This window comes from Eublepharis macularius, chromosome 5 (genome assembly GCF_028583425.1).
Source record: "Eublepharis macularius isolate TG4126 chromosome 5, MPM_Emac_v1.0, whole genome shotgun sequence".
Lineage (NCBI taxonomy): Eukaryota > Metazoa > Chordata > Lepidosauria > Squamata > Eublepharidae > Eublepharis > Eublepharis macularius.
This window is the reverse complement of record NC_072794.1, coordinates 42,388,978-42,415,450: the sequence shown is the minus strand read 5'-3', so window position 1 is coordinate 42,415,450 and position 26,473 is coordinate 42,388,978. Positions and strand designations below refer to the sequence as shown.

Sequence of the window (26,473 nt, the reverse complement as noted above, 5' to 3'; positions counted from 1 at the left end):
GTCAGGAGTAGATTCCTTGCTAATTTGATGGAGTTTTATTGAAAAATGATCCCCCCAAACCTCCCTGGATAGCCCCAGATAGGTTTCCCCATTGGGAATAATGGCGGAATAAATCCAGTATTCTCTGATCTGTCTTAAACAAGTCAGAGAATCTTTCCTGGATTTCAGAAAGCCTGGCTTTTTTTTTTTTTGAGACTCCTGAAACCCAGATCCAGATTTCTCAGATCTGTTTTCCTTTTGATGCACACCCCTATTCCCCTCCAAGCAACTAGGCCCAGCCCAGCAGCCAGCTCCACACAACTGGGCCAGACTTTTCCCAGGGAGATGCTGCCAGCGGCCTGTTCAGCGAGCAGCCGAGCGGCCTGTTCGTGGGTTTTTTCCATTTGTAACGCTGTTCCTGCCCATGTCTAGTCTTGTTCAGTGCAAGAGACAAACAGCCTTGAATTTTGCAGCCAGACACAAATTAACTGGTCTTCAATAGATGCAAGGACGTACTCATTTTTGTGGCACTTCTTTCTTTCAAGGTTTTGGTATTTGCCCGCTCCCCTTGTTCAGTCTGTTAACTGATATTGTAAAAATACAGCAAGTCCCCAGTACTGTCTCATCATAAGGACAATAAGATTCAAAAGGGCTGTCCTGTAACTTCTTCTCACTGGTAATAGTGGAGCTTGTAAAATACTACTTGACAATCCACAGTTCCTTGACAATTGAACAAACATTTGGGGTCAGCTGAGAATTAAAAAGGTAAAGGTAGTCCCCTGTGCAAGCACCGAGTCATTACTGACCCATGGGGGGACGTTGCATCATGTTTTCTTGGCAGACTTTTTATGGGGTGGTTTGCCATTGCTTTCCCCAGTCATTTACACTTTACCCCCAGGAACCTGGGTATTCATTTTACTGACCTCGGAAGGATGGAAGGCTGAGTCAACCTTGAGCCGGCTATCTGAACCTGGCTTCTGCCAGGAATGGATCGACTTACGAGCAGAGCTTGGGCTGCAGTACTGCAGCTTGCCACTCTGCACCACAGGGCTCTCAAATTGAGAATTACACAATATAATCTGGACTGGAAAAAATATGTTCAGAATACCTTTTTATCTTTCCATTTTAACACCTTAATCCCAGCCCTTCATATCTTTACTTCACATGTTGATTTTTTTAAAAAAACAAATGCATTATTTTTATTTGGCTTGAAAATAAAATTAAACCAAACTCCAGCAAAATATAAATGAAACTGACACAAATTTAATAGATAAAACACTTCATATAAAATTTTTGCAAAACAGTAGCATATACAATGGGGCTAGAGAAACCAGAAAATATATAAAAAGCTGAGCTAATATGTGGAATAAAAATGTCAATTGTAATAGTTCAACCAGCATTTTGCAAAATATTCAGTACTACTTGATGACCCAGAGAGAGACACCACTGAAGTATTTCTGGGAAGACAGTGACATCTCCAGGACAGTTTGAGAAATGCAAATCTTACATTTGGGCTTGATTGTCTGTCCCTTGCTTACTTTCATTGTTTCTATCCATCCATCTCTGCTTAATGTATGTTTGTTGAACAGTGCTGATTTTAACAATTTAGCATCTTTTCCAGAGTCCTGTGTGGGCTTCAAAACATTTGCAGAGATCTGCAGGCTGTTCAGTTCACCAGTGTCAAGGAATGCATATTTACAGTACCACTACCATGTGCATCTTGAAGTTGTTTGTTATGTATTGACTTAGCTTCTGTCTGAGCTCAGGCTCCTGAAGTCTTCATTACTATCGGTTGTTTCCTGCCGGCAGCAGCCAATCAGTGCTGTATAATAAAGACCAATCACTATACTGTAAATAAGGTATTTTGTATATAATGCAAATTAAGGATTCTAGTTATGTGTGCCTATTGGTTGTTGCTTGAAAATGGGGTGTGGCTTGTGTGTATATAGTTGGCTCCTGTTGAGCCTGTGTTCAGATTGTGTGCTGCCAGTTCTCAATAAAGCTGTTACTATGCACTGAAATCTCAATACTTAATAATGTCCAGTCAGGGATTATGCTTACATTTTTCCTCTTAGGGGCCAAAAAATGAACATGTGAATTACTGTGGTTGGGAACCAATTTTAAAACTGTCCAAAGACTCTGAGATGTCCAATGGAATTTTTTCCTTCTTAAAAAATGTGAGTAGCTGGCCTTCATGCCTCATTGTGCCTCATGCCTTCATGCCTATTTCCTCAGTTTTCAAAATAGTTGGTTATATTACATAGTTGCATGATGTAAAAAATCTCCCCTTTGGGTTCCAGAACTTCTTGCGCTATGCTTTGAACCCTGATACACTGCTATTTGAGCTATGCTTTGAGTACCACCCTGTATATCCAAGATTATGCAGTCAATGAAATGCATCTAATCCATCCTAGGTATGTTGTTTCTTATTTTTAAAAGTTAAAAGGAGAAGTTTCATCTTTCTTTCCTCTGTTTCTCAGTTAAAAACTGTAGTTTTTTAAAAAAAATAGCTCTGTGTTTTACGATGGTGTTTTTCCACCATCATTGTTTTACCAACAATGAATAAAGCAGTCTGCTCACACCCACACACAATTCACAGTGTGCCATGATATTAACCAGTTTCAAGTAAGCGGTCCCACAAAACTTCAAGGTTTTACAATAACTTTTGTCAAAAGGAAAAAAAGCAGAAAATCTAAAGGAAACCTCTCGTTTGTAATTTACTCTGGAATGAAGATGTATGGCTTGTGCAGGTGTTTTAACTGGAAAGTTTCAAAGGGTCTCTAGGCTATTTCAGTTAGCACTGGATTGGTGGGTCCATTCAGAGAACTTTCTGCTTCCCTAGAGCCAGCTGTAGCTTTGGATTCTTCCTCCATGTTTACACCATTCTCACTTTCTTGAACTAGAATGCAGACATCCTTCGTACTAGAGTTAGCCTCCTCTCCTTCCTCTGAATCATTGTGAATATTGACTTTGTGTTCTTGGCATTTGTTTTTTTGCAGTTGTCCATTCTGGGCAGGATACACCTCAGCAATTGCATCATAAAGTAACTGGTAATCTTCCTAAACAGAGAAAGAGAAAGCATTCGTGAAAAGTATTATATACCTCTTGTACTCATGTTGTTTTTGCAGAACAGAATAGGGAAAAGACAAGGAGCATAAAAGAGAGTGGGGAGGGAAGGCAGCATGGTATAGCTCAGTCTCATTAGATCTTGGAAGCTAAGCAGGGTCGATACTTGGATGAGCAACCGCCAAGGAAGACTCTGCAGAGGAAGGCAATGGAAACCACCTCTGCTTCTCACTTGCCTTGAAAGCCCCTGGCTGGGGTCGCCATAAGTCGATTATGACTTGATGACACATTCACATCCAGACATAGAGAGCAGGAAAAGTAAGAGGAGCCTAGAAACAGGTAGGGAGAATGGCAAGAACTGCCTGCTGGACATGCCAACCCGCTTCCGTCCATTGTTTAGAGAACTCCACTGTTATAAAACTGGGATTGTCAAACTGTGTTCTGGATTATTGTCAGATTCCTTGGACGGTCATCAGATGTTCCTCAATAATTGCAATAACATACAAAAACAATTTATAAGAATTTTTGTCCACCCTGTATCTACTATTCATATCATTAACGAAAGGATATCAAAGCTCCTGAAATGATTTCTAGAATTTCAGTTAGTCCTTGAACGCTTTAGGTAAGTATGTTTAGCTATTTGTAGTAGTTGAATGCTTTTTGAATACGATGCATTTTATTTATTAGTAAAAATTAATTGGAAAAAAAGATCTGTGATGGCAGACAAGTTTTTCTATAACCAGTGGTTCATCTGGTCTAAAAACCTGTTACACACAGCGGCCAACCGCAAGGCCTGCAGCCAGAACGCAGAGGCCAAGGCCTCCTCTGTTGTGACCCCCAGCTCTGGCATTCCAAGCAGTACTGCTGCAGAACATGCACATTCCATTCAGCCATCAAACCAATAGCCATTAATGGTCCTATGATCCTCTGTGAATTTGTCAAATCCTCCCATTTAAATTATTCAATTACTTTATTTTGATGGGCACATTTTTATTTTTTTTAAGTTATTGTAATGAATTGTAGTGAGACTGCTAGGATTACTACAGAATAAATGGCCTTTTGTTCCAGATTAAGTAGCAGGGTTTACTTACAAAAGTGGAGACCATTCCTGGCCTGGCTCTGCGAAGAGCTTTCACAACTTGGAAAACATCTATGACATCTTCCGTCTCTGCGCTATCCAAGAGATTCAGCAAAGCACACAATATTCCTGTTTGCTGGGAGCCATCACTACAAAATAACATTCCAGAAGATCAGCAGTTGTTGTTGTTAACATTAATATGAGAGTACAGTGACATATTGGAATAGTATGGTTTGATTTTTCCAGAGATTTATTCCAAGTTCCACACTTGATGGGTCATACAAATAAACCTGCTCTTGCAATCTTCTGTTTGTAGAAACTACACTAGAATGTGATGTCATCCCTGAGTGGGGACGATAGAGCCATCTCCTCTGGACATATTATGGACAGAGTCACAAAATGAATGTCAAGAGTCATATAATATATTGACAATGTTAATTACTAGCAGATTATTTCTTTTTGATATGGAATAAATAAGAATGTATTCAAGATGCTAGATAAAATTCTAGATATCAACTAGCTAAGAGGCTTAGTGAGGGCAGTGGGCCAGGAAGAGTGGCACTGATACATTATCTCTCTGACCTTTGCACTTGGCACCCTAATACACTTAGCCACTGAATACTGATAATGGGGCTGGATTCGCTAGAGACACGTAACAATGGACAGTAGCAGCTAGCAAGATTTTTGGACAGGAGTTTCCAAACAGAAACCATGCATCTGACCAGTGAAAATTTCAGCTCCAGTACCCTTTGATGGCCATTATCTTTTTTTACATGGACACAGTGCAGATTCTTGGGGAGAACACAGAATAACACAAACATGTCTGATTATAGTACATCACAGTAGAAGCCACCTCATAGCAAAGATGTCAGTTTTGAAAACGTAACAGATAGATCAAACCCAGTTAAGCCACAAAAACACATTGGTACCTACTGGCAGTGAACAACAAGTGGGACGTTCTTATTGTACGTATTTGCATCAGCTGCTATAGGTGCCGGAAGCTTCTGTTTGAGACTCTGAATCATGGTGATTAAGTCTGGCAGAGATTCAGGGTGGCCAGAGGGTTTCCATTTGTGATACTGATATTGAAACACTTCTCGGGTTTCTTTCCTCTACAAGAAACAGACACATACAGAGCCTCAAATGGCGATGGAGAAACACCCTCAGAGTGAATAAAAACAATACAGCTGATAATGATTTAAAGCATGAAATGGATTGCATGCCTACACAGAAATAAAGTTCTTATCTGGATGTTACAGAGACTTTGGGCTAATCCTTACGTTTCCTTTTTTAAAGAAACACAGTCAGTCAATAAGCAGAGACTTAACCTACTCACCAACAAGAGCGAACAAATAATTATTTAAGATTTTGGTAACCACCAAAACTGACTTGGTTACCCTAAGCAGTAGAAAAGAGCAATAGTTCACTAGGACCTGTAAGGCTAATAACATTTGTGGTACGGTATGAGTCTTCGAGGATCATTCTACCTGTATCTGAAGAAGTGAGCTGTGACTCAAGAAAGTTCATACTCTGCCACAAATTTTGTTAGTCTTATAGGAGCTGCTGGACTGTTGCTTTTTGCTACTGCTACAGCCGAAACAAAGGTTTGTGCAACCTAACAGTGGGGTAAATAATGCCTCCAGTGCTGTTTTGGCTTGGAAAAATGGCCCACAGGAAGAGACTGAAGCACCTTCTCCCCCCACTCTGTGGTTCCGATCCAAATCAGGCCTTGGTGTGCTTGGGAATTTGGCTTCTCACAAGTGAAGTCTGACAATCACATACTCAGAGCTGAGATGTGAAAACCAAAACTACTAGTGGTCAAATGTGTTACTTACTTTGGCCCTAAAAGGCATAAGGAATATTGGGTGGGAGCAAAAGGTATTATTCAGCCAGCACCAGGGCACTTCTGTTTACAAATGCACCAGTTGGTGGAGTAGGAGAGGACTTTTTTTTTTTTGTCAATTTCACTCCCACTGCAGACCTCCACTTTGCCCCTTTGCTTGCGAGGGTCTCCTGATCTCCAGAAGTAGAATTTCTAGGGGCAAAATTGGCTGCAGAAGGAGGGGGCCAGGTGGCTTGGATTGGACACACAATTCCATCCTGCACTCATTTGATCATTCCTATGTTCAAAACATAAATCAGAACTCCCAAACTCGCATTAAAAATGAATAGCAAGAAATAAACACTCAAATGGTAGCAAAGATGGTCTCAAATCTTGACACATTTATGTACCTCTCAGTTGTCACTTTCCTTTAAAAAAAAACATTCATAGGTTCAATACCCCTCAAAGGCAGAAATACTGTTATCATTATTTTACCTTCACCTGTGCTACGTCAAAGACACGAATTGTATAGCTGGGACAACAGTTGGTATCTTTCAGTTCAACGGTGAGATTATCATAGGTCTGTTTTCCTTCCCCCCAATACTGTGTGCAGAGTTCCTAGAAGTGAATAAAGACTGAATTAGTGATTCCCACTGCAGTACTCATTCTTTTAAGAATGCTGGAGAAAAAATTCTATGATGGCAGCTGCATGCCCCCCATAGCACATTCTCCTTGATTGTACATCTACAAAAATATGCCCCCCCCCGCCCCAGTGATAAATCCCAGTGCCGTGTCTTTTCCCTGTGGGTAAAGAATTTCCCACAGAATATTCCCACAATCCCCCCTTTGTTTCTCAGAGCCCTTTAATGGGACACAGTGGAGAAGTGATAGAGTGGCTTGTTTTGGTATGGCAAGCAGATTTGTAAATAGTAGATTGAGGCTCTCCACATCCTGACAGTTAGTCTATAGATTATGGTCATGATGAAGATACTGAAACTACATTAGATTGTCCAGATCAGTAGTTGTTGCTATACTGGAAGTCATTCTTGCCCCACCCCAAATGAAATTGCAAATAGTGTTGCCAACTCAGGCATAGGAAAATCCTGGAGATTTGGGGGTGGTGCTTGGAAAGAGCAAAGTTTGGGAAATGGAGGGAACTCTGGGGATGTGATGCCATAGAGTATGTACTCTAAAGCTGCCATTTCCCCCTGGAGAACTGATCTCTGAAGTTTGGAGATAAATTTTAATTTTGGGAGAACTTTAGGTTCCATCTGGAAGTTGGCAAGCCTAAATGCAAAACTAATGCCATGGGTTCAACTAAGGTTTAATCAAATTAAGAACTTAACAGTGCAGTTTATTAACTCCTATTAACTCTTTCCCTCCCTTAAAGGCTGCCCTATAAGATGCCAGACTTCAGGCTAATCAATATGAAGGTTTAAAGGATAATGCCCAACACTGAGGCAGTTCTCTCCCCAGGCTCAGTCAACCTGAAGTATCTGGTTTGGTTAGTCCCTGGCCCCGTATCCTTAGATACCTCAGGGATGTTGCTAAATTAACTTTAAGTACCTATCCAATCTCATGAAGGCCAGCACAATATGACGGAATACCCCATCCCTTTTCTGTGAATAAAGTCAAGCAGGCAAAAACACCACTTAAAAACTTTCTTTCTGAATGCATGTGGTAGCATGAAGAAAATCTCTTAAATTGCATGGTGGGTCACTGTAATAGCCAGTCCTTGGAGAAATTAAAGCCATATCCATTGAACAAAGTGAATTTTACTTCTGAGTACAAACACAGAGGAGCATATTTTAATTAGATATATGTCACCTCCATTTCATTTTTTTAAGAATCTAAAATTTAATATTTCTTTGCAGGACACACCAGATCACAATACAGATTCACGGAGACTTACCTGAGTGTCATCTTTAAGCTCTGTCAACATAACGATAACTTTTACTTTTCTCTGGTAAATCATGGACCAGAAGTCACTTCTGGTTTCTGGCAGTGGCCCTTGTGTTGCTATCATTGCATTTTGTAGCCAGTAGCCCTAGGAGAAAAAGATCTGAAATCATTCCAAAGATCCAGGGTTCAGTTTGGGGAAGGAGATGTGATCATGCTAAACAAAGAAACCAACCAACCAAATATTTCCCTTAAGCATAATAACACACAAGCCTTTAGCTAAAATCCCTTCTTAAAAGACAGGATGACATTAGTAGAGACAGTGAAAAGCTATCATATGGAATATGCCAAATATTGCTCATTTATTAATCTGAAAATCTGCTGTATCTGCCTTGTTCCATAAACACGATTGCACAAGTTACAATCCTTCCACCTGTAAGCATCTACCGCAAAGGTAGAAGAATAATGCAACCTGATCCATGAGTACGAAATAAAATTGTTAAGTTTTTAAGGCATAAAACTAATCTCTTAGAAGTTACCTTCAGCATGTATTATTAACGTGACTTAAAAGATATATAAGTTACTCAGACACCTACGCTTATGTAGGAAGCATTGATATACTTGTCGGACTCCTCACAGTCACTTTCTTCATCCGAGGAGTCATTGGAATCAAGTTCACTCTCCCTGTTTCCCTCCTCTTCATGTTTGAATAATACTCTGTTATAGTCATCTGCACAGAAAGAAAATTAAAAGAAAGATTAATGCAGCAATTATTATGACACACCCTGGGGGGTAATCTACAAATGTGGGGCTGGGCATTCAGGGTTTTAGGCAATCTCTCCTCCCCATTTATAACACCTTCTGAAGGTTTAAATATTACCCAGGCCCTTAAAGCAAATAAGAATCAAACATGGAGGAGCTGACTGGTGTCACAGGGGCCTTGTGCAACGTAAGCTTGTGATCTGTGTATCACATGCACATACATCATAAATATTCCTATATAAATAAAGTTGCTTTGTCTGGAATGCTGGTTTTATCTCCTAATTAATTACTTGTGGCTTCAGGGAAGACATTTGATGATAATGTTGCGTACTTAGTAGCTGGCAGTGGATTAAAGGTTAAGCCGGACTAGGTTAAAGGATTTCAAGGTGTTAATGCACTATGACAGAAGCCAAGTAAGCAAAGCATATGCATGTCTTCTAATGAGTCCTCTCACATATTTATTTAGTGAAGTATTTCTATACTACTTTTTCACTTAAACAATAATTTAATGAGCTTTCTTTAAAAGTAAACATTCCAGTTTGAAATAAATTATTATTTCTTTTGCCTAACTGTGTCTGACATCTCTGATTTCCCAGTATATCCATCTCTATGACCTTCACTCAGAGATAAATCAGGGTCAGCGTCAGCATGCCCTGAGGTGGGGCATCTGGCAGGGCCCACTGCTACTGACCCAACAGCCCATGTGCCTCCCTTACTGGCCACCTGCCTGCCCTTCCCACATCTGCTTGCTTGTAAGCACTCTGTCATCTATGCTCCCAGCTGTTTGCACTGCCCCATATCACCAGGGAAAAGGCACGTGGGTACTGCAGGCAACTGTAAACACAGGTGATAAGATGGCTTGCAAGGAAGTGGAGAAAGGAGGCACCAGCACATGGGTTGGTGGCTGGGAAAGGAGACATGAAAGACAGGCCTGGTGGTGGGTAGAGGGTGGGGCACATGGGTAGGCTCTGCCCAAGACCACACCCCCACCCCAGTCCTGATCAAGCCCTAGGGTATATTAATTCTCCTGGCTCAGAGCCAAGCTACAAGTGACGAATGACACTTGAACGGCAAGCGGATCGAGTGGAGAGCAAGTGGAGGGCAAGTGAACAGGGAGGAATACACTTGCCGTTCAAGTGTCATTCGTCACTTGTAGTTTGGCCCTCAGTTTCATCATTTCTATGATCACCTGAATATTGCCATTCTAGTCTGTCTGTCTGCCTGTCTTTCTTCATTTTGCTAAAAATATGTATTTGAATATATATACTCAAATATTTGCTTCTCTATAGGATGTGTGTTTGGTTGAATGAATGCTGAAATTATATAGTGTTCCCTGAGGTTGTGTGTGTGTATGTTTTGGCCCATTCAGCATGGGGGGAATGGGAAGCACTAAATTCTAGCCCCTAGGTTGCAGAAGCTGTAGGCTTCTGACATCCCATCAAGAGATAGGTAAATAAATCAACATTAAATCATCATTTCTTAGGCAATGAAATAAGAGGCAGTTGGGTCATTTTAATATGTTTTGCTGGTGAGTGGTTGAATTTGTGTAGAGAAATCTAGCTGCAGAGCATGTCACAAGCGTCCTCTAATGTCACTGCCCTCATTCCCCAAGTGGCCTCTTGCTGTCTAAATGGTTTGAACTATTCTATTCCTTAGAACTCTTTCGCTCAACATGGTGCCAACTCCTGTCTCTTTAAATCCCCCCTCTCCCATCATGCTATTGGTTGTTTAAAAGCCCAAGTCACCATTTCAACTGCAAGAAAGCCAATGTCTTTTAATTTGTTCACACTCATCACTTGTTACCATTGGCTCTCTCATTCCTCTCTGGTCCTTTCTCTCTATATACTCATCCTAAGTTCTTTCTGACAGATACCTGTTTTTTGTGGCTTTATCTAATTCATAAGATATAAACCTTTTCACAAAATAAGAAATACCTTGCAAAATATACATGAAAAGCCTCTTACCTAAAAATATTATTTTATCTACACATCTCACTCAGGTCTGGTGTTTTCTTGAAACTTCTGTAAGAAACCAGGTTATGTTGCTTGTGGGGGATGGGGTGTATCTGTGTGGTTTTGCTCAAATACTCACATGGAATAACTGAAGTCCGGTTTTTACTTTTATTTTCCTCTCTTTTGCCAGCTCTCTGGGTTTGCCAGTTCTTATACGAAGGCAGTCTCTAAAGGAAAACAAAAACATGGGAGTACATTGCAAATAAAGGTTCTTTATTAAGAGCAGGGAGGCCATCAAATTTCTCATTCCAGCTGATTTCAACTTGAACTTCCCTGATTCGGTTTTGCAACTTGAACCTGTGAGTCTTTATTTTCATGCCCTTTTCTGTTATACTCTTCTGAATTTTTCTCATTAAAATCAACTAATTTCCAATCAATTCCATATAAAAGGCATATAACATATAAAAAGCACCAACAACAATCAAATAAATGTTAAGAAGCAAGGGATGTATAGTCTAACTTTAAGCAGTGAATGTTAGCTATCTTTTAAAGTAACACCAGAGAACCAAAAGAAAAATAAATTTACCATGAATTCTGCTTCCAAAAGAGAAGGGTTAGTGATAAGATAACTTGTCTTCAGGTTATTAAGGTAGTTGTGCAGTTCTGGGATGCTGACTTCTGTCTCACCATATTGGACGTACTCAACCAAAGCTTGATGGATCAAGATGTACTGTGTCTAATGTTCCCCAGTGTTCCAGATTGTGTGGATTACCGAAAGCAAAATGTTCAGTTAAAGAAATATATGTGAACTGACATAAATACACATTTACATCCAGAGTACATTACTGTCGCAAACGTGTTGTTTACTCAGACAAAAGCCCACAAAGTTCAATGGGATTCATTCTTATGTAAGTATGCACAGAACTGTTTATTTTCAGTTACTCGGGAGTAATTCCTACTGAATTCAGTGGGACTTACTTCTGAGTAAATGTATAGGATCATACAGCATATCAAGTAAACTTTTAAAGTTTATGAACGATAAGGACTGTTTCATACTATACACTATGCACTATACATGTTTCTCTCTAAGGAGAGAAAGAGCTAATTCATATAAATACATATCAGCGTTTTAATGATGCATTTGTGTACTGATTTTAATTTGTTGTCCATTTTAGTGGCCCTATGAAGGCAGAAAGACAGGGTACAAATTTTGTAAATAAACAAAATAATAAATATGTTGTATTTAGCTGCTGAAATGCCTAAATAATTCATGTAAGTCACATACATGTGAGGGTGATATCTTTCATAACTGCATTCCAGAATTAGCATATTCAATTATTATCACCGATCAATAAATAAAACACTGGAAATATACCTCCACTTGCACCATGAGGCATCGCTGCCGTCGTAACTTTGCAACATAGCCATAAACATCCACTCTTCCTTCAGTCTCCAGTCCCTCCAGCATTGCATCAATCCCAATATAGGTTCCAGTGCGCCCAACACCAGCACTAACAAGATGGTAAAACATTCAACCAAAATATACAGCAAGTGAAATAAATGGATATGTTCAATTAACTGCACTGCTTTTCAAACTATTCAAGGAACTCAAAGGAACACTTTACCTCAGTCTTTGAGCAACATGTTTCTACAGGTATGAACTGTGAGTTCTCAATGTATTTGAAAATCACAGGTTTCTTTTTGTATATGTTAATTTAAGTAGCAAGAGAAAAATTGTCATAAATATCCACAATCTCTACTTTAAGTAGCTTTCAGTTAGCAGAAATTATCAGAAGAGATTGTTTCCATTATAATCTTACCTGCAATGAACCACTATTGGGCCACTAAAAAAATTGCTTAAAGCATTAACTCGGCGCCGTAGCTTGAGAAGGAGATGTGGATCATCAGGCACTCCATGGTCGGGCCAGCTTGTAAACTGTATGTGGGTCACATCTCTTGCAGCTGTTTTTTCTCTTCTCTAGATGAAGAATACATACACATAAGTGGGTGTGCAAATGTTTAATAGTGCTGTTTCAAAGTGAAAGTGAAAAGGAACAGTTAAAGCAGGCTGCCGATCAAGAAAGGATATCCAGCCTACTAAGCAAAGTTTGAAGATTTCCTCCAACGTACACAGCTGTTCCTCCAATGGAAGGGCCATTTAAGTTGGCCGAAGTCTCCTTAGGCTGGAGAATAACTCCTTAGGCTGGAGAACTATAATATCAATATTATATTTAACCTCTGTCACTCGCTTTATTCTTTCAGCACAACAACATCTACTTAGTAGAAGAGGAAACTAAAAGCCAGCTGTGACCTAAGAAATTCTTGTCTCAAATCTCACCTCAACCATGAATTTACTAGGCTGCCTTAGGCAAAGCATGCTCTCTAGATCCTTCCTCCTCCACATCTGCAATATTGGAATAATAATTAGTTATGTAACTTTTCAGAACTGTCTTAAGGATTACTGAGAAAATACACAGGAGATCCGTACAAGTATTATTATTTTTTACTTACATTTGTAATATGAAGTTTCTGAATCATATAGTCAGGACACACTTTGCAGTCACTTATCTTCACAACGATGTCCCCATATGAGGCAGTCTCCTCTTCCATGGAAGGCCAGTATTTGGCACATTTGTTCTATAGGAATACAAATATTATCAATCATACCAGGAATAAAAACAAAGCCAATCAAGTGGGCATGGGTCTGCCACTTGTGATATTGCCTGCAGACAGAACCTGGCCCTTCCTGGTCTGCAGCACATCTGCTAAGGCCAGGGGCGGTCTTTGCCACCCCAGCAGAGAAAGTGACAGGACGCTGCTTTTCCTTCTGGGGGTTGAGTGTGGGGGTGGAGCCAGGTGCCTTATAAGACACCTCCACCCTCTCTGCCCTGTAGTTTGCATCATGCTAACATCACAAATGGCAAAGTTTTACTTTAGTTATAGAGAGTCGGTCAAAATCCTTTGTTGCTAGTTTGATTGAGGAATAAATTGTGAGTTCTATGTTGGATCTGATGTGTTAATGTAGGAATAGCAAGTTACTATTCATTTTGTATTTCTTGCTATTAAGACTTATGATTATTATTATTATTATTATTATTATTATTATTATTATTATTATTATGTATTTTAATTTCTACTGGATAATTTATGAGTTTTAACCGGTATTGAGATTGTCTGGATTGTTGTTTTCTCTTGGTGCTATGAGCTAATGCAATGAAGTTTGTGATGATGATGATGATGATATTCCAAGGCTGAAGAGTCTATATTTCTAGGAGGCTCTGATGAACCCTCAGAATTTAAGTTCGCAAGAGGTTGTCACATTCACTTTAGAGTTTGATAACAGGTTGCAACCCAGAGACTGGCATCTGTGAAAGAGGAGGAAGGCATATGACTTTTCTCATTCCTCCCCACAGCCCTGTTATCCACCCATCTCTCCTGCCTCCCTCTGAGGCAACATATTAGTTCAGTTTTGCTCCCGCAGGTGATGCTATGTGACAGCGTCAAGATAGAAAGCAATCATGGCTTCATCTTCTTTTTCTAAGTTAGGAAACCAGAAATCAAGCCCTGAAACAGACCTAGATGGCAGCCTTGTCCCCATAGACATTCAGGCAATACTGTTACGAGACCTAATAATAATATATGCCATTATGTGCCAACAAAGCTCTTCTACTAACTACACTGGACAAACATATCTGCAGGAAAGTATCAATGAACACACACCAGACACAAGAAATCACACCTAGAAACCAGTGGGAAAACATTTTAATCTCTTTGGACACAGTATCTCAGACTTGAAAGTCACTGTTCTACAAAAATCTTCAAAGGGAATATACAATGGGAAACTGCTGAATTAAAATTCATCTTGAAATTAAGCACTACATGTAATATTGTTTTAAACAGAGATTTCCTTAGTCACTTCAATGTCTAATTGCTTTAGAGGAGCTCTTATAGATTTTATTTGACTGTTCTTACCATGTTTCACCAGTTAATTGTCACTTAAACTTCAGACTACTCCTTGACTTAATCACTTTGCTTATCCTGTTCTAGTCACCTACACAGAGTATTTACACGTGAAAAATTCATGATGGAATTATCACTCTACCTCTCTGTCTCAACCTATACCCCCCGCACTGTAATCTTCCTCTTAAATAAAATTCCCTGTGATATTTTCCTCCACATATTTTAGGGAGTGAGTAGAGAGTCTCAAAAGCTCATATTAAAATATATGTTGTTAGTCTTTAATAGGAATGTGAACTTCAGGTTTCTGATTCAGATTTCTAACCCAAATTGGGCCTGATTCAGAAAGAATATTCCCAAACTGGCCCTAGCATTGCTGAGCTGAATCAGGAATCCCAAAGCAAAGCTTCAGGTAAAGCGACAGCAGCTGCAGCATTTTTCTGGCTATTTGCATTTGCAAACAGCAAGAAAAGTGCTGCTTGCTTTCAAGCAACACTTTTCTTGCTGCTTGCAAGCATTAGGTAGGAGGGGGGAGGAGGGGATTAGGGTCCCTCCTTCCCCTCCCATCTGGAGAAAAAAGTGGTAGGGCATTTGAAAGCAACACTTTTCTTGCTTGCAAGCAGCAAGAAAAGTGCTGTTTTGAGCTTTGGTGTGCTCCGTAAAGATTCCCAAATATTTATGGAGCATACCGAAGTGGTTTAAACACTCGAATTGTTTTCCTACTTCGGGTAAACCCACAGCAGGAAATCAGAATCTTTTCCAGGTGTATATCCCTAGTCTTTAGGTGCAACTAGATTTTGTTTTATTTTGCATCTTCTAATAGATCACTCACATCATTCCTTGATGGAGTAAAGATGGTTTTAACCAGAATACTTCCTATCAAAGCCTTGCCAAGATCACCTGAAAGACCAGGAAATAACTATAAGCAGTTCAAGGCATATTTGCTGATCTAGAAGAGAGTCAGCTTTTCCTCCTCCTTGATGATAGCAGAAAAAATATCTTCCCTGTATCGCCAGAAGAATTCTGGGTAACTGTGCAGAACTAGTTGAAAAGATTTACAGTGGCCACGCAAATACAATGTGCTTATTTGTCTCACCCTGTTTCCTTCTTCACAGCGGGTCACCATGACAACAATTGTTGCCTTTTGCTCCCAGATCATTCTCCAGAAATCATCCATTGTCTCATCTTTGGGACCTGGTGGAAGAGAAACAAAAGAAGTGACCTGGCAGATGAAACCAATGACCAAATGTGACAGGTGGTTTCAAGTTCCACCCTCTAGGAACCTCAGCCAATCATTGTGGACTGGAATGCTGAAATGAAAAAAAGGGAGGAGTTTGGCAGTTTAACTGCTGGATGACTGGCAGAGTTGAAGGTTTTTAGATTTGGGTAGGAGAAGGGTTGGGAGGTCTGCTGGTTAGGCAAAGAGTCCATTTGAGACTTTTAAGTATTTTGAAGATAGGTTGAGTTTGGAGGCTGTTCCTGTCAAAAATAGTTTAAATCCTTTTTGTTCCATATTACATCTGACTGAATCAAACAAGAAACCTGCTTTTAAGGAACCTGAGACTAGGTCTTTGGTAAAAATGGCTAGACTTAGGTTCAGAACTGTAAGTATTGCCAGGTTGTGGCCTAGCTCAAATATATAGTTGCAGAGCTGATTAGTAACATCTGTGGAGCAGTCTCTGAGAGCCAAGCTACACATGACGAATGACACTTGAACGGCAAGTGGATTGAGTGGAGGGCAAGTGAACAGGGAGAAATACCCTTGCTGTTCAAGTGTCATTCGTCATGTGTAGCTTGGCCCTGAGTTCTCAAGAGATTTGTCCTTGGGAGACTGTTCTCAGAAAGGCTCTATGTTCAGTCCCTAGATTTTCACACAGGTGAAACATTAATTAACAGCTCAGTCCTGATTAACTCTTGAGTTGCCAGGTGATTATTCATTGAGTCCTGATGGCTCAATGGGTCAAGCTACAAGTGACGAATGACACTTGAACGGCAAGTGTATTCCTCCCTGTTCACTTGCCCTCCACTCAATCCACTTGCCGTTCAAGTGTCATTCGTCACTTGTAGCTTGGCTCTCAGCTCACCCAGTTCTGCAGTTAGTTTTCTCCAACTAAGCTCTGATCATGATGCAAGTATGCCAGAGAGAAGTTGAATGCTGCATGCTATTCATCACCTCAGCATGTCCCTATGCCGAACTAGCTGGTCATGGGAGAAGGCTCATATTCTATCATTCTAAGTTGCTAGCTCTCAAGTTTTAGATGGGCAGATTTTATTATGTAGTACCAGTAAAGTCTTTTATTTTAATATCTGTTGTCTGTGTAAGTGTGCTTTATGCTTTTTGCAAACACTCCTTAAGCTAATAAACTTAGCTGTGACACTGAGAGATCTCTGTCTTTTGGTGCTACACCTCTGAAGATGCCAGCCACAGCTGCTGGCGAAACATCAGGAACTACAATGCCAAGACCACGGCAATACAGCCCAGAAAACCCACAACAACCCTAATAAACTTAACTTTTATTTAAGCTGAGTCTGGAATTCATGACTTGGAGGTGGGTACACCCCAGAACAAACCCAAAGATTGGAAAGCCTGGTCTTTGGGAAAGGAAGAGTGTTCAGTCTCACAAATAAAAAGGGAATGCTTCTCACTAGCTCGATTGCTGGAGTAGCCATGTTCAGTGTCCAGACTGAGGAGGAGAGGAGGCAGCCAGCCTCCCATATACTGTTTTGTAACTGTTAGGCTTTCTCAGGCCTCAGCTTTCCAGTAACTTTGTTACTGTAATACTGAAAGGGCTGGAGAAAAGGAAAATGAAGCTATCAAGCAATGCATATCACTGAAATAAATGTTTATCAGTTATTTTCTTGAAGACTACTGTGTAGTTCCTTCAAGTCTACAATCCCCTCATTAGAGGCCAAGTGAATGCCAAGTAGTACACTGAGGGCCAAGCTACAAGTGACGAATGACACTTGAATGGCAAGTGTATTTCTCCCTGTTCACTTGCCCTCCACTCAATCCACTTGCCATTCAAGTGTCATTCGTCACTTGTAGCTTGGCCCTCAGTCCAAGCATTGCCCTCATAGAGAACTAGAAGCATAAACAGTTCCCAAAGTTTCAATTATAAAAATAAAAATATGGGGGGAGGGAAACAAAATATGTTTGTAGGGTGTGTAATTTAAGTCCTTACTCTCAAGATCTGGAGACAGGATGTTGTCATACCCTTTTAGTCCAGTTTTCTGTTTCCCACACTAGCCAATCATGTGCTCCCACAAGACAAAGGGCCAAGACTCCCACCGTTGCTGCTCCTCATAGCAACTGAGGGTCAAACTACATGTTCAGTTTTAAAGAGTTGGCACAGATTCCTGAGACCCAACTCAGGTTCCCTGCAGCCACTCAGCAGTTATGGTGAATGGCTTTTAAAAAATAAAGGAAAGCATAAACAGGCTCAGAATGTTACCACAGGAGGGGAGGGGAGGAAGGGTGCTTACTTTCTCCCCAAGCCCTTTTCCTGCTCCATGTGCACAGAATACTGTACATGGACCAGTAAAATGGAGACATAATTCCCCTTTAGTTTGCAAATGGTGTGGGGAACCTCCTTCGCTTCAAAGTCTCCATCCTTCCAGCTGGCTGGAGGTTGGGGGGGGAAACGTGGAAAGGAAGAAAGTTCCCTGCGCCGTTTGCAAACAGTGTGGGGAACCTCCTTCCCTTCAAAGTCTCCCTCCTTCCAGCCGGCTGGAGGGAGGGGGGGAGACTTTGTCAGGATTTTGTCAGGATTTTCCCTGACAAGTGGCTAAGTCGGGGGTGAAGTGCCCCTGGGCTTAGATTGGGGTTTCCAGGGCAACAGGAGTTCAGACAGAATTCAGAAGGTCCGTGCCTACCGTTGCCAAGGAAATTGATTGAAAGGCGCCAGACTGTCTGGCTTGATAAACGGCTGATGAACACCATGAACAGAGCTTGGAACGAACATATGTTCGTCGGGAACGGGGCCTCACAAAAAGCTTGCTCGCGAACAGCTGATCGGGCTGTTCGTGGCTTTTTTTCGTTCATATTGCTATTCGTGCCCTCGTGTGCCTCCAGAGGGTGCTGCCATGGAGCGAAGCCAGACAAGGCAGTCCGTCCTTCCAGAAAGCATGCCACAGCAGGAACCCCAGGCCGGGATCAGGCGTAGAGCAGGCGGCAATGCCTGGCCCCCACCTTCACCCAGCTGGGATCAGGAGCAGAGCAGGTGGCAATGCCCACCTTCTGACTTCAGCCAGCTGGGATCGGGATTGGAATATGTGGCAATGCCCACCCACCCCCTTCACTCAGCTGGGATCAGGAGTGGAGCATGTTGCAATGCCTGCCCCCGCCTTCACCCAGCCGGGATCAGTCACAGAGGAGGAGGAGGCAATGTCCACCTGCTTACCCTCCCCTTTCTAGAACCCGTTGTATTTTTTTCTCACAATGGGTTTTGTTACTAGTGTGCAATAACTCCAGTAATTCTTTGATTTCAGTAAGGTAGAGTTAAGCATGTATTTAACTCCTTCCCACTGAAATTACTCATACACAAAACTCCATAAGTCTGACTGAAGCATGCCTTTATTGTTTCACACAATAACAATTTGGAGTAGATAAAAAGGACACCAGCCATGGAAACAGAAATTAAAAGATGTAATAGTACATAATAAGCTTTTCCTCAAGTACAGCCTCTCTGATGCCGTTATCATCATCATTATTTTGTTTCTATATGATGTCAAAGCCAACACAAGTTTAACATCCCTGTAAGAATTCAGGTGTGCATAACAAGAAAAGAAAATAATATATTACCTTGAGCAGCAATGTATTTTCTTGGTTCTTTGAAGCCCTATGATAGAAAGTAATATATCATCACTCTGTAAGTGCCAAGAAATATAGCATTAGCAAATCCTTATCAAGATAAATCAACATCATTTTCATTTTGGACATTAAATATACAGTTAAACAACTCACATCAATATGGCTTGCGTTTATGTAGTCGGAACCTGGATCACCGATTAATGAAGAAAGCTCCACACGATTATGGTCATCTTTTCACAGAGATAATTAGAGAAAAAGATGGGGGGAAAAGGAAGATCATATGAGAACTTTCAGTTTGGTATTGCATCAGGAAGAATGTGGGGCAGAAATAATTGGCATGAAAAATTTAATTTGCAAGTTCTACTTACAAGGGAGAATATCAACATAGCGATTCTTGTTCTGATTGTAAGATTTGCGTGCATCTCTTATGGGGAATTTACTGAAAACTCTGGGAATGCTCTGAAAAAAATAACATTCCCCTTGAATTTCTTTATATACTTTATAGTCCACCTTTCTTGCTGAGATTCAAGGTGGATTACAAAACTAAAACCAATGTAATAGCAAAAGAATAATACATAATAAGACTAGATTACCAAATTAGGAAACATAATGGATACTCTTGTCTGTTGAGAATGTTACTTTTCTAATTAAACTCTTATCCTTCCAGACCACAAATCTTCATTCCTTATCAGGAATCTCTGTCATCTTGCCTCTGTATGGATATTTCCATGAAGCTTTAATCTAGAATGTCTTAGATCTACAGATACATTAGAAACCAACAATTCTAACATAAGGTTGGTTTACATAATTAACAAGGCACCAACCTGAAATTCATCCAGGAAAAGTCTTCCTTCATCTGCAATCTTTCTCTTATAGGTTTCCCATAACAACTCTGCGGGAATTGGCTCTATATTCATCAGCTGCTTTTCATCATCTTTAAAAAATAATAGTAATAAACCCATGTTGTTGCCTCTGCTGTGTTTAATACGTATAACATTAATACCTGCTTAAATACATGTTGCATAGGGACATAGTACATTTGCAGAAATGTCATTACTTGTACGCATTAAGTTAAGCTTGAATGCATCAAGTAATGCATTCAAATATGGGATTGATTCCCTCAAATTATGTGCATTTATGCCTGCATGCTGCTGCTGCCGCACTGAATAAATAAGAGAGCTCCTAAAATTAATATGACTCATGCAATTATACTCTCCAGAAATGGTTCTCAAACTTTCTATTGTTTAGAAATCCTGACCACTTGTGTCTGTAGAAGAACCTCTATCTGCTATACAAATCATGCCAATGTGGAGCAGTTGGGGGCCACGTTCAGACATGCAGAGTTTATTCATATGGACCCCTGGCAAAGCCCACTGGGCCTCACTGGTGCCCAGAAGTAACTGAAAAAGCAAGATGGAACATACTAAATGCACAGAATACGGTCCTCCCGGCCAGCAGTTTCCACTGATAAGGCTGGGGGCCGATCTTTGCCTCCCTGGGAGGAGACAGAGCATCTCCAAAGTATCTGGGTCTCAGGCCGGGGGGCAGAGACAAGAGCCTTATGAGGCAGCTCCGCCCAGCTGGCTGACAGTTTCTCTGCATGCTTGGCCCACCCACCTCACCCTGTAGTAGCCGGCTGCTGTTGACAGAGCAAGGTAGGAATTTTTTTCCCCTTTTCCCTAATTGGCATGGGGAAGAGATGGATTTTTGCCTATCTTGTACTGCTTGCAGAGGTCTGAGGTAATTGGCAAGGTGGAGCCACCTTAGGATGGTCACTAGCAGGATAGAGTTTGGGGACAGGGAGCGGGCCGGTGAACACCCTCGGCGTTTCCCCATTAGTGGGGAAATGGGGGTCTGCCAGGAGCTGCTGTTACTGCTTGTGACGGCTGCCAGCTGCATAGGAGGACTGCCCTGGGGAACCCCGAGTGCAAGTCCTTCCTTCACTGCTGCAGAGCTGAGGATTAGGAGCTTGAAAGGGGGGACCCAGATTTGCCTGGCCAGCTAGGTCCCACCTGTACACATGTATGGCTCGCACCCGGGACTTCAGGGCTCACTCAGACAGGTCAAGGCGGAGGTCCAGGGGTAACCCCATGGCTTGACCTGTACCACTAGTTGGCCCTTGCCATATTAATGGTTGATGCTTTGTTTAATAAAGTGGCCCTTTAGTTCCAAGCCTTGTGTCTGTCTCATTATTCTGACTAGCGTGGCAATAAATAATCATTCTTTCCCAAGGAAATTTACAGTGCAATCCTATGCAGAGTTACAGCAGCTCAAGCTCATTGAGATGAGTAGGCCTAGACTGCAGTAATTCAGTATAGGATTGCACTGTTATTCACTGTTAGTGGTCCCTCACAAGGAATAATCCTTCATGAATTATCCACTCTTGAGCTTCCATGGAATCCGAGGGACACCTAGCATGCTCTGTGAAAAAAATATCACTGTTTTAATCAAGGATGGATTAAAGAAAGAATGAATTGTCTTCTAAGGAAAGAAAGAAAGTCTTGTTTAATCCATAACAAAAATGGCAGTGATTGTCATTTATTAGTATTTTATATCTATATTAAAGGTATTGATAAAGAGCCCTGTGGCGCAGAGAGGTAAGCTGCAGTACTGCAGTCCAAGCTCTGCTCATGACCTGAGTTTGATCCTGGTGGAAGCCTGGTTCAGGTAGCCGGCTCAAGGTTGACTCAGCCTTCCATCCTTCTGAGGTAGGTAAATTAAGTACCCAGTTTCCTGGGGGTAAAGTGTAGATGACTGGGGAAGGCAACAGCAAACCACCCCATAAAAAGTCTGCCAGAAAACGTCATGATGTGATGTCCCCCCATGGGTCAGTAATGACTCGGTGCTTGCACCTTTACCTATATCTATATTACCCTCTGGATCTTTCTCCAAGAAGCTCAAAGCAGGGCTCCCAGGTGTCCTTCCATCGAGGCTCTGTACAGGGCCTGAGGCCCTGACAAGCAGAACCGGAAAAACTTGCCTTCAGATAATCTTTGGGAACCTGAAACCTCCTACTTTGAATTTATGAGAGAGCCCAGTGGTTTTAGGTCTTGTGGGGAAAGAGCTTAATGGTTTTTTGTTAGTTCTGGAGGCAGAGTCCAGCCTAGTAGTATACTTTAAAAAAATACCACAGAAGAGAAAAAGACTTTGCTACTGGCATGATTTTTGTTAACCTAGCTACTTTTCTTCTTGTGAGATCCTGACAGAGGACTAGCCCCATTTGGGGGGGAAATAATTGAGGATAGACAGTACAAGTAAAAATCATCAGGCATTAGAAAGTTTATCATCCTCTCTCCTGGCTGTATCAATTCTCCAGTTAAGATGCCCCATTCCTTGCTTTGTATGAGTTTACTATTCTAACCCATTGATTGTGCTGCAGTCATGTGTAATGATGAGGCCAAAAATAGATAAGCAAAATAACTGGAACCAAAATAGAGATGAAATGTCAGTCAGTCAAATTTCTGTCATTTTAAAGTTTATAGATAGGTCCAACCAAGGACACACATACAAGTCAGAGCTTAGAAGAAGATAGGAATCCATGGAAGCAACAAACAATGCAGCTTCTTACAGCAAGGGAAAAAGAGGAAGCGGGCAGATTACAGGGAGGAAAGGTGCCAAGGGCAGAACCAACTTGTGGATTTGGCTGCATTGGCCTTACAATAAGCTGGGTAAACATTCATTTGGTGCCTGCACTTGCCAAAATTAAAGCAAAGGAATGCCTACCTTGAAGAACAAGCATCACAGCTTCATCTGGATGTCTGTAAGAAACATGATCATGGATGAATGCTGAGAACAAAGTTTTGTGTTGCTGAAGCCTTCCATGTTCAATTTTTAGATTACTTGGTAAGGAGGCCTTAACGATCCTTGGATTACTTTTAATGTAGTTGGTTCCTATCCCAGTACAGTAACAGTAATCAAGATGGTAGATTGTGGAAAGCAGAATGACATACCATGGGAACCTCATCTGGTAGTTTAACACTGGCATGAAAAGGAATCATATCTTTTCCTTGCTCATGCGGATCCTTCATCAAGAAGTTTCCAGAGAAGTGCAGAACTGGAATATGGGGAAGAAACTCCCATACCACTGTGATATCGTAGGAGTTAAATCTAAGTCTGTATCTGAATGAGAAAGTTGTAGCCTTCTCATCTTACTAGATATAGCAAAGAAAGAAGAACATTACCTTGATTTCTCTTTGTTAAGGTCGTAGATTTTATACAGAACGATGATTAAGGCCACAGTTGTTACAATAATAAGGAATGCCAAAAATATAATCAGGGCATCAGCATCGTCTGTAAAATTAAAAACCACAGAACAGCTGCAAAATAGGAATGTTCTTAAGAAACGTCAGCCAAAGTTAGGAATGCTGCAAATTTTGCCATAAGTGCATTCAACAGTCAACAGCTTGAAGGTGGCAATCAGATATGAGATGATCACTTTGTGAACAAGCAGCCATGAACACCTGCCAAACTGGCTTGCATCAGGTTTTCACAAACTGTGCATGTGCATGGATGATGCTAATTCAAACTGATCGGCAGCCATTAGCATCACTAAGAACTACTTAGACAAACTCTGAAGGATTTTATTGAAACACATTTATTAATTATGGCTCTGAACAGGGCCTTCTGCAGGTGCCACCCTGTAAATGAGCAAAATCAACAGCTGCCTGTACATGTGCATTCTCTGTAGTGGCCCCCACCTTATGGAACGGCCTGCCTGAAGAGGTCAGGAAAGATCCCACTCTCCTAGGTTTCCTCAAACTGGGCAAAACCAAATTATTCAGAAGGGCTTTCTTACACAGGTGATAGGATCATACTGTAAGGAAATAGTTCAAAGAGATGTGTTGGTATAGGGATAGGGACAGTAGACTATATTACTGTGTACCATCTGTTGTTTTGAGTATGATCCTACTGGATATTTATGGATATATCAAAAGCCTTCGACAATATATCCTACTGGATAGTTCCATGCTGTTTAATATGTCAAATCAATCTGCTTATGTTTTGCTTCAGCATTGGTCTTTTCCCAGCTCTGTACTGAATTTCATTTTCTGCTATCCTTACCCTATTATAAGTTTATTGAATGTCCCAGCCAATGTTCATATTTATAATATGTAACCCACCTTGAGTCTTAGTGAGAAAGCCAGACAATAAATAATGTAAATAAATAAATCGAAATGTAATTGTCTAGTTAAACAACTGCCTCATCATGAGTGCAAAAGTTACACAGAGTGCAGAAGCCAGTAAAGGGGGGGGGGGGGTGTTAATAGAAAATGGTTTTGTGTGAGAACCCCTGTACACAAAAAGGCAGTGGTGCTGTACTGTATAGTTAGGAACAACGTGCTATGAACAAATCAATGAACTATTGAACCAAATATCAAAAAATCAAGTCTCTGTTCCTGACTGACGAATATGATGCAAGTCAAATCAGCAAGAACTTGAACATCTCCAGCCAAAGTTAATTCTTTACTATTATAGAAAGCATTTTGCTTTGCTGACTGATCATTCTTTCTGAACAGATAAATAACATTAATCAGTAAATTAAAAAGAGTGATTTACGGTTCGACTTACAGCTGGTTGATATTCCAATATAAATTGGCTCTGAATTATGGAATCCATTGTTAACAGTAATCTAAAATAGAAGGAAGAGGAAGTGTGAGTTTTATTACTCAAGAGAGTATCACCAACAAAGAATAATTCTGTGGATCTTCTGAAAAATTTTTTTTGACTTAAACCCAAGTTATAGTTCATAATCTGGGATCTGGGAGACCGAGGCTTGAATCCCTGCTCTGCCATGGAAGCTTGCGGGGTGACCTTGGGCCAGTCACACACTCTCAGCCCAACTTATATCACAGGGTTGTTGTGAGGATAAAATAGAGGAGAGGTGGAGGATGTGAGCCACTTTGGGTACCCACTGGGGCAAAAGACAAGGTATAAATGAAGTAAAATAAAAATAAATTCAAAAATTATTTTGAAACTTAAGTCAATACTACATTTAACTAAGAGTCTCTCTACACAAAACATCTTACATAGCGACACTCAAGGGACTTACTTTCTGTCTGGTCTTATATTCAAGGGTACTCTGTTTCCCTAGCAGGACATGTGTATCCACAAAGGGAGGACAACTGTAAAATCTTTCACTTGAACATCCCTGGGTAAGATGTCTTGGATAGAGAGACTCTAGAACTTCAGCGAGGTGAGATACATAAAGTTGAAAATTGAAGGGACAAATGAGGACAATTCTCTGTTACCTCCCAATAATTACTCTTCAATAGTTTTTCGTTTACAAAGGGAGATATGGTTGCACAAGAATGAGAATATAAGGAAACAGATATTCATGTGGGCGATGGTAAGACTAGGACCTAACAGTCTTCTACTTATAGACGGTTACCAAAGATCCAGTCCTAAGGCCAAAGTGAATATGGCTGTTCCAATACGAAGGCCCACATACAACACTTCCAGTTTGTAGTGGACCCCTGGAGTAAGTTTATAGACCCACCAGTAGGAGAGATCCATAAAGGGAAGCCCATGAAACTGATCTCTCTCACAAAAATCATCTCATAAATGACCAATCTATAAATACACAATTCCCTATTACCTCCGTAATAAGGAAAAGAAACTCGCATCTGGTGACTGGCCAGAAAGGAAAAAGAGCAAGTAGCCACTTAATTTCAACTGCAGACCCCTCACAGTCCTGGCAATTGGTAGTGGTTCCTCAGGCACAAATCACAAAAGTGTGTTTATGTTCCACTATGAAGAGTGTACCTTATAACTCTTCACTGCCTTTGTAAAAATAGTTTTTTAGTTCTTTGGAGCATTTTTTTGGGCCATACTTTTTAAACTGTACTCACAGGCCTTTGCTTACAGTCTTCTCTAAAATGTGCAACAGCAAAATGTATATTGGCTGCAAACCAACTGTGTAAATATAGCAAGCCACCAAAGTTTTGCATGCAAACTAAACAAATCGTTCCACTCTTCATCCTGAGAGTGATAGCAGGGCCAATTCACTACCCAAGATCCCAAAATGGATGCTTAGAGCTCCAGACTAGTCGAGGGTAGAAATGTGGAAGGAGGCAGCAGATACAAAGTGTCTGTGGTTGGCCCCTACGCCATTGTTGCTACTGCTTGAGGCAACATGGGGGGAGGGCATC

The 26,473-nt window shown here is 40.9% G+C and overlaps 1 protein-coding gene across 4 annotated transcripts in view; it reads right to left on the bottom strand.

Moving 5' to 3' along the window:
* Window positions 1-1,222: 1,222 nt before the first annotated feature.
* The window catches only part of PTPRC (protein tyrosine phosphatase receptor type C), a 103,095-nt gene continuing 77,844 nt past the window's right edge, over window positions 1,223-26,473 (bottom strand). For 3 of the 4 annotated variants that reach the window (XM_054981648.1, XM_054981650.1, XM_054981649.1), the window contains 19 exons: window positions 24,894-24,954; window positions 23,507-23,615; window positions 23,049-23,083; window positions 20,150-20,259; window positions 19,694-19,784; window positions 19,479-19,555; window positions 19,317-19,353; window positions 15,612-15,709; window positions 13,070-13,195; window positions 12,379-12,536; window positions 11,934-12,069; window positions 11,145-11,294; window positions 10,698-10,785; window positions 8,441-8,574; window positions 7,858-7,992; window positions 6,441-6,563; window positions 5,057-5,235; window positions 4,137-4,272; window positions 1,223-3,038 (listed from right to left, as the gene is read on the bottom strand). In XM_054981648.1, the coding sequence (XP_054837623.1) occupies window positions 2,760-3,038; window positions 4,137-4,272; window positions 5,057-5,235; window positions 6,441-6,563; window positions 7,858-7,992; window positions 8,441-8,574; window positions 10,698-10,785; window positions 11,145-11,294; window positions 11,934-12,069; window positions 12,379-12,536; window positions 13,070-13,195; window positions 15,612-15,709; window positions 19,317-19,353; window positions 19,479-19,555; window positions 19,694-19,784; window positions 20,150-20,259; window positions 23,049-23,083; window positions 23,507-23,615; window positions 24,894-24,954 (2,262 nt within the window). In that variant the 3' untranslated portion in view covers window positions 1,223-2,759. The remainder of the gene's footprint in view (window positions 3,039-4,136; window positions 4,273-5,056; window positions 5,236-6,440; window positions 6,564-7,857; window positions 7,993-8,440; window positions 8,575-10,697; window positions 10,786-11,144; window positions 11,295-11,933; window positions 12,070-12,378; window positions 12,537-13,069; window positions 13,196-15,611; window positions 15,710-19,316; window positions 19,354-19,478; window positions 19,556-19,693; window positions 19,785-20,149; window positions 20,260-23,048; window positions 23,084-23,506; window positions 23,616-24,893; window positions 24,955-26,473) is intronic. The other variant, XM_054981651.1, reaches the window with a different exon arrangement.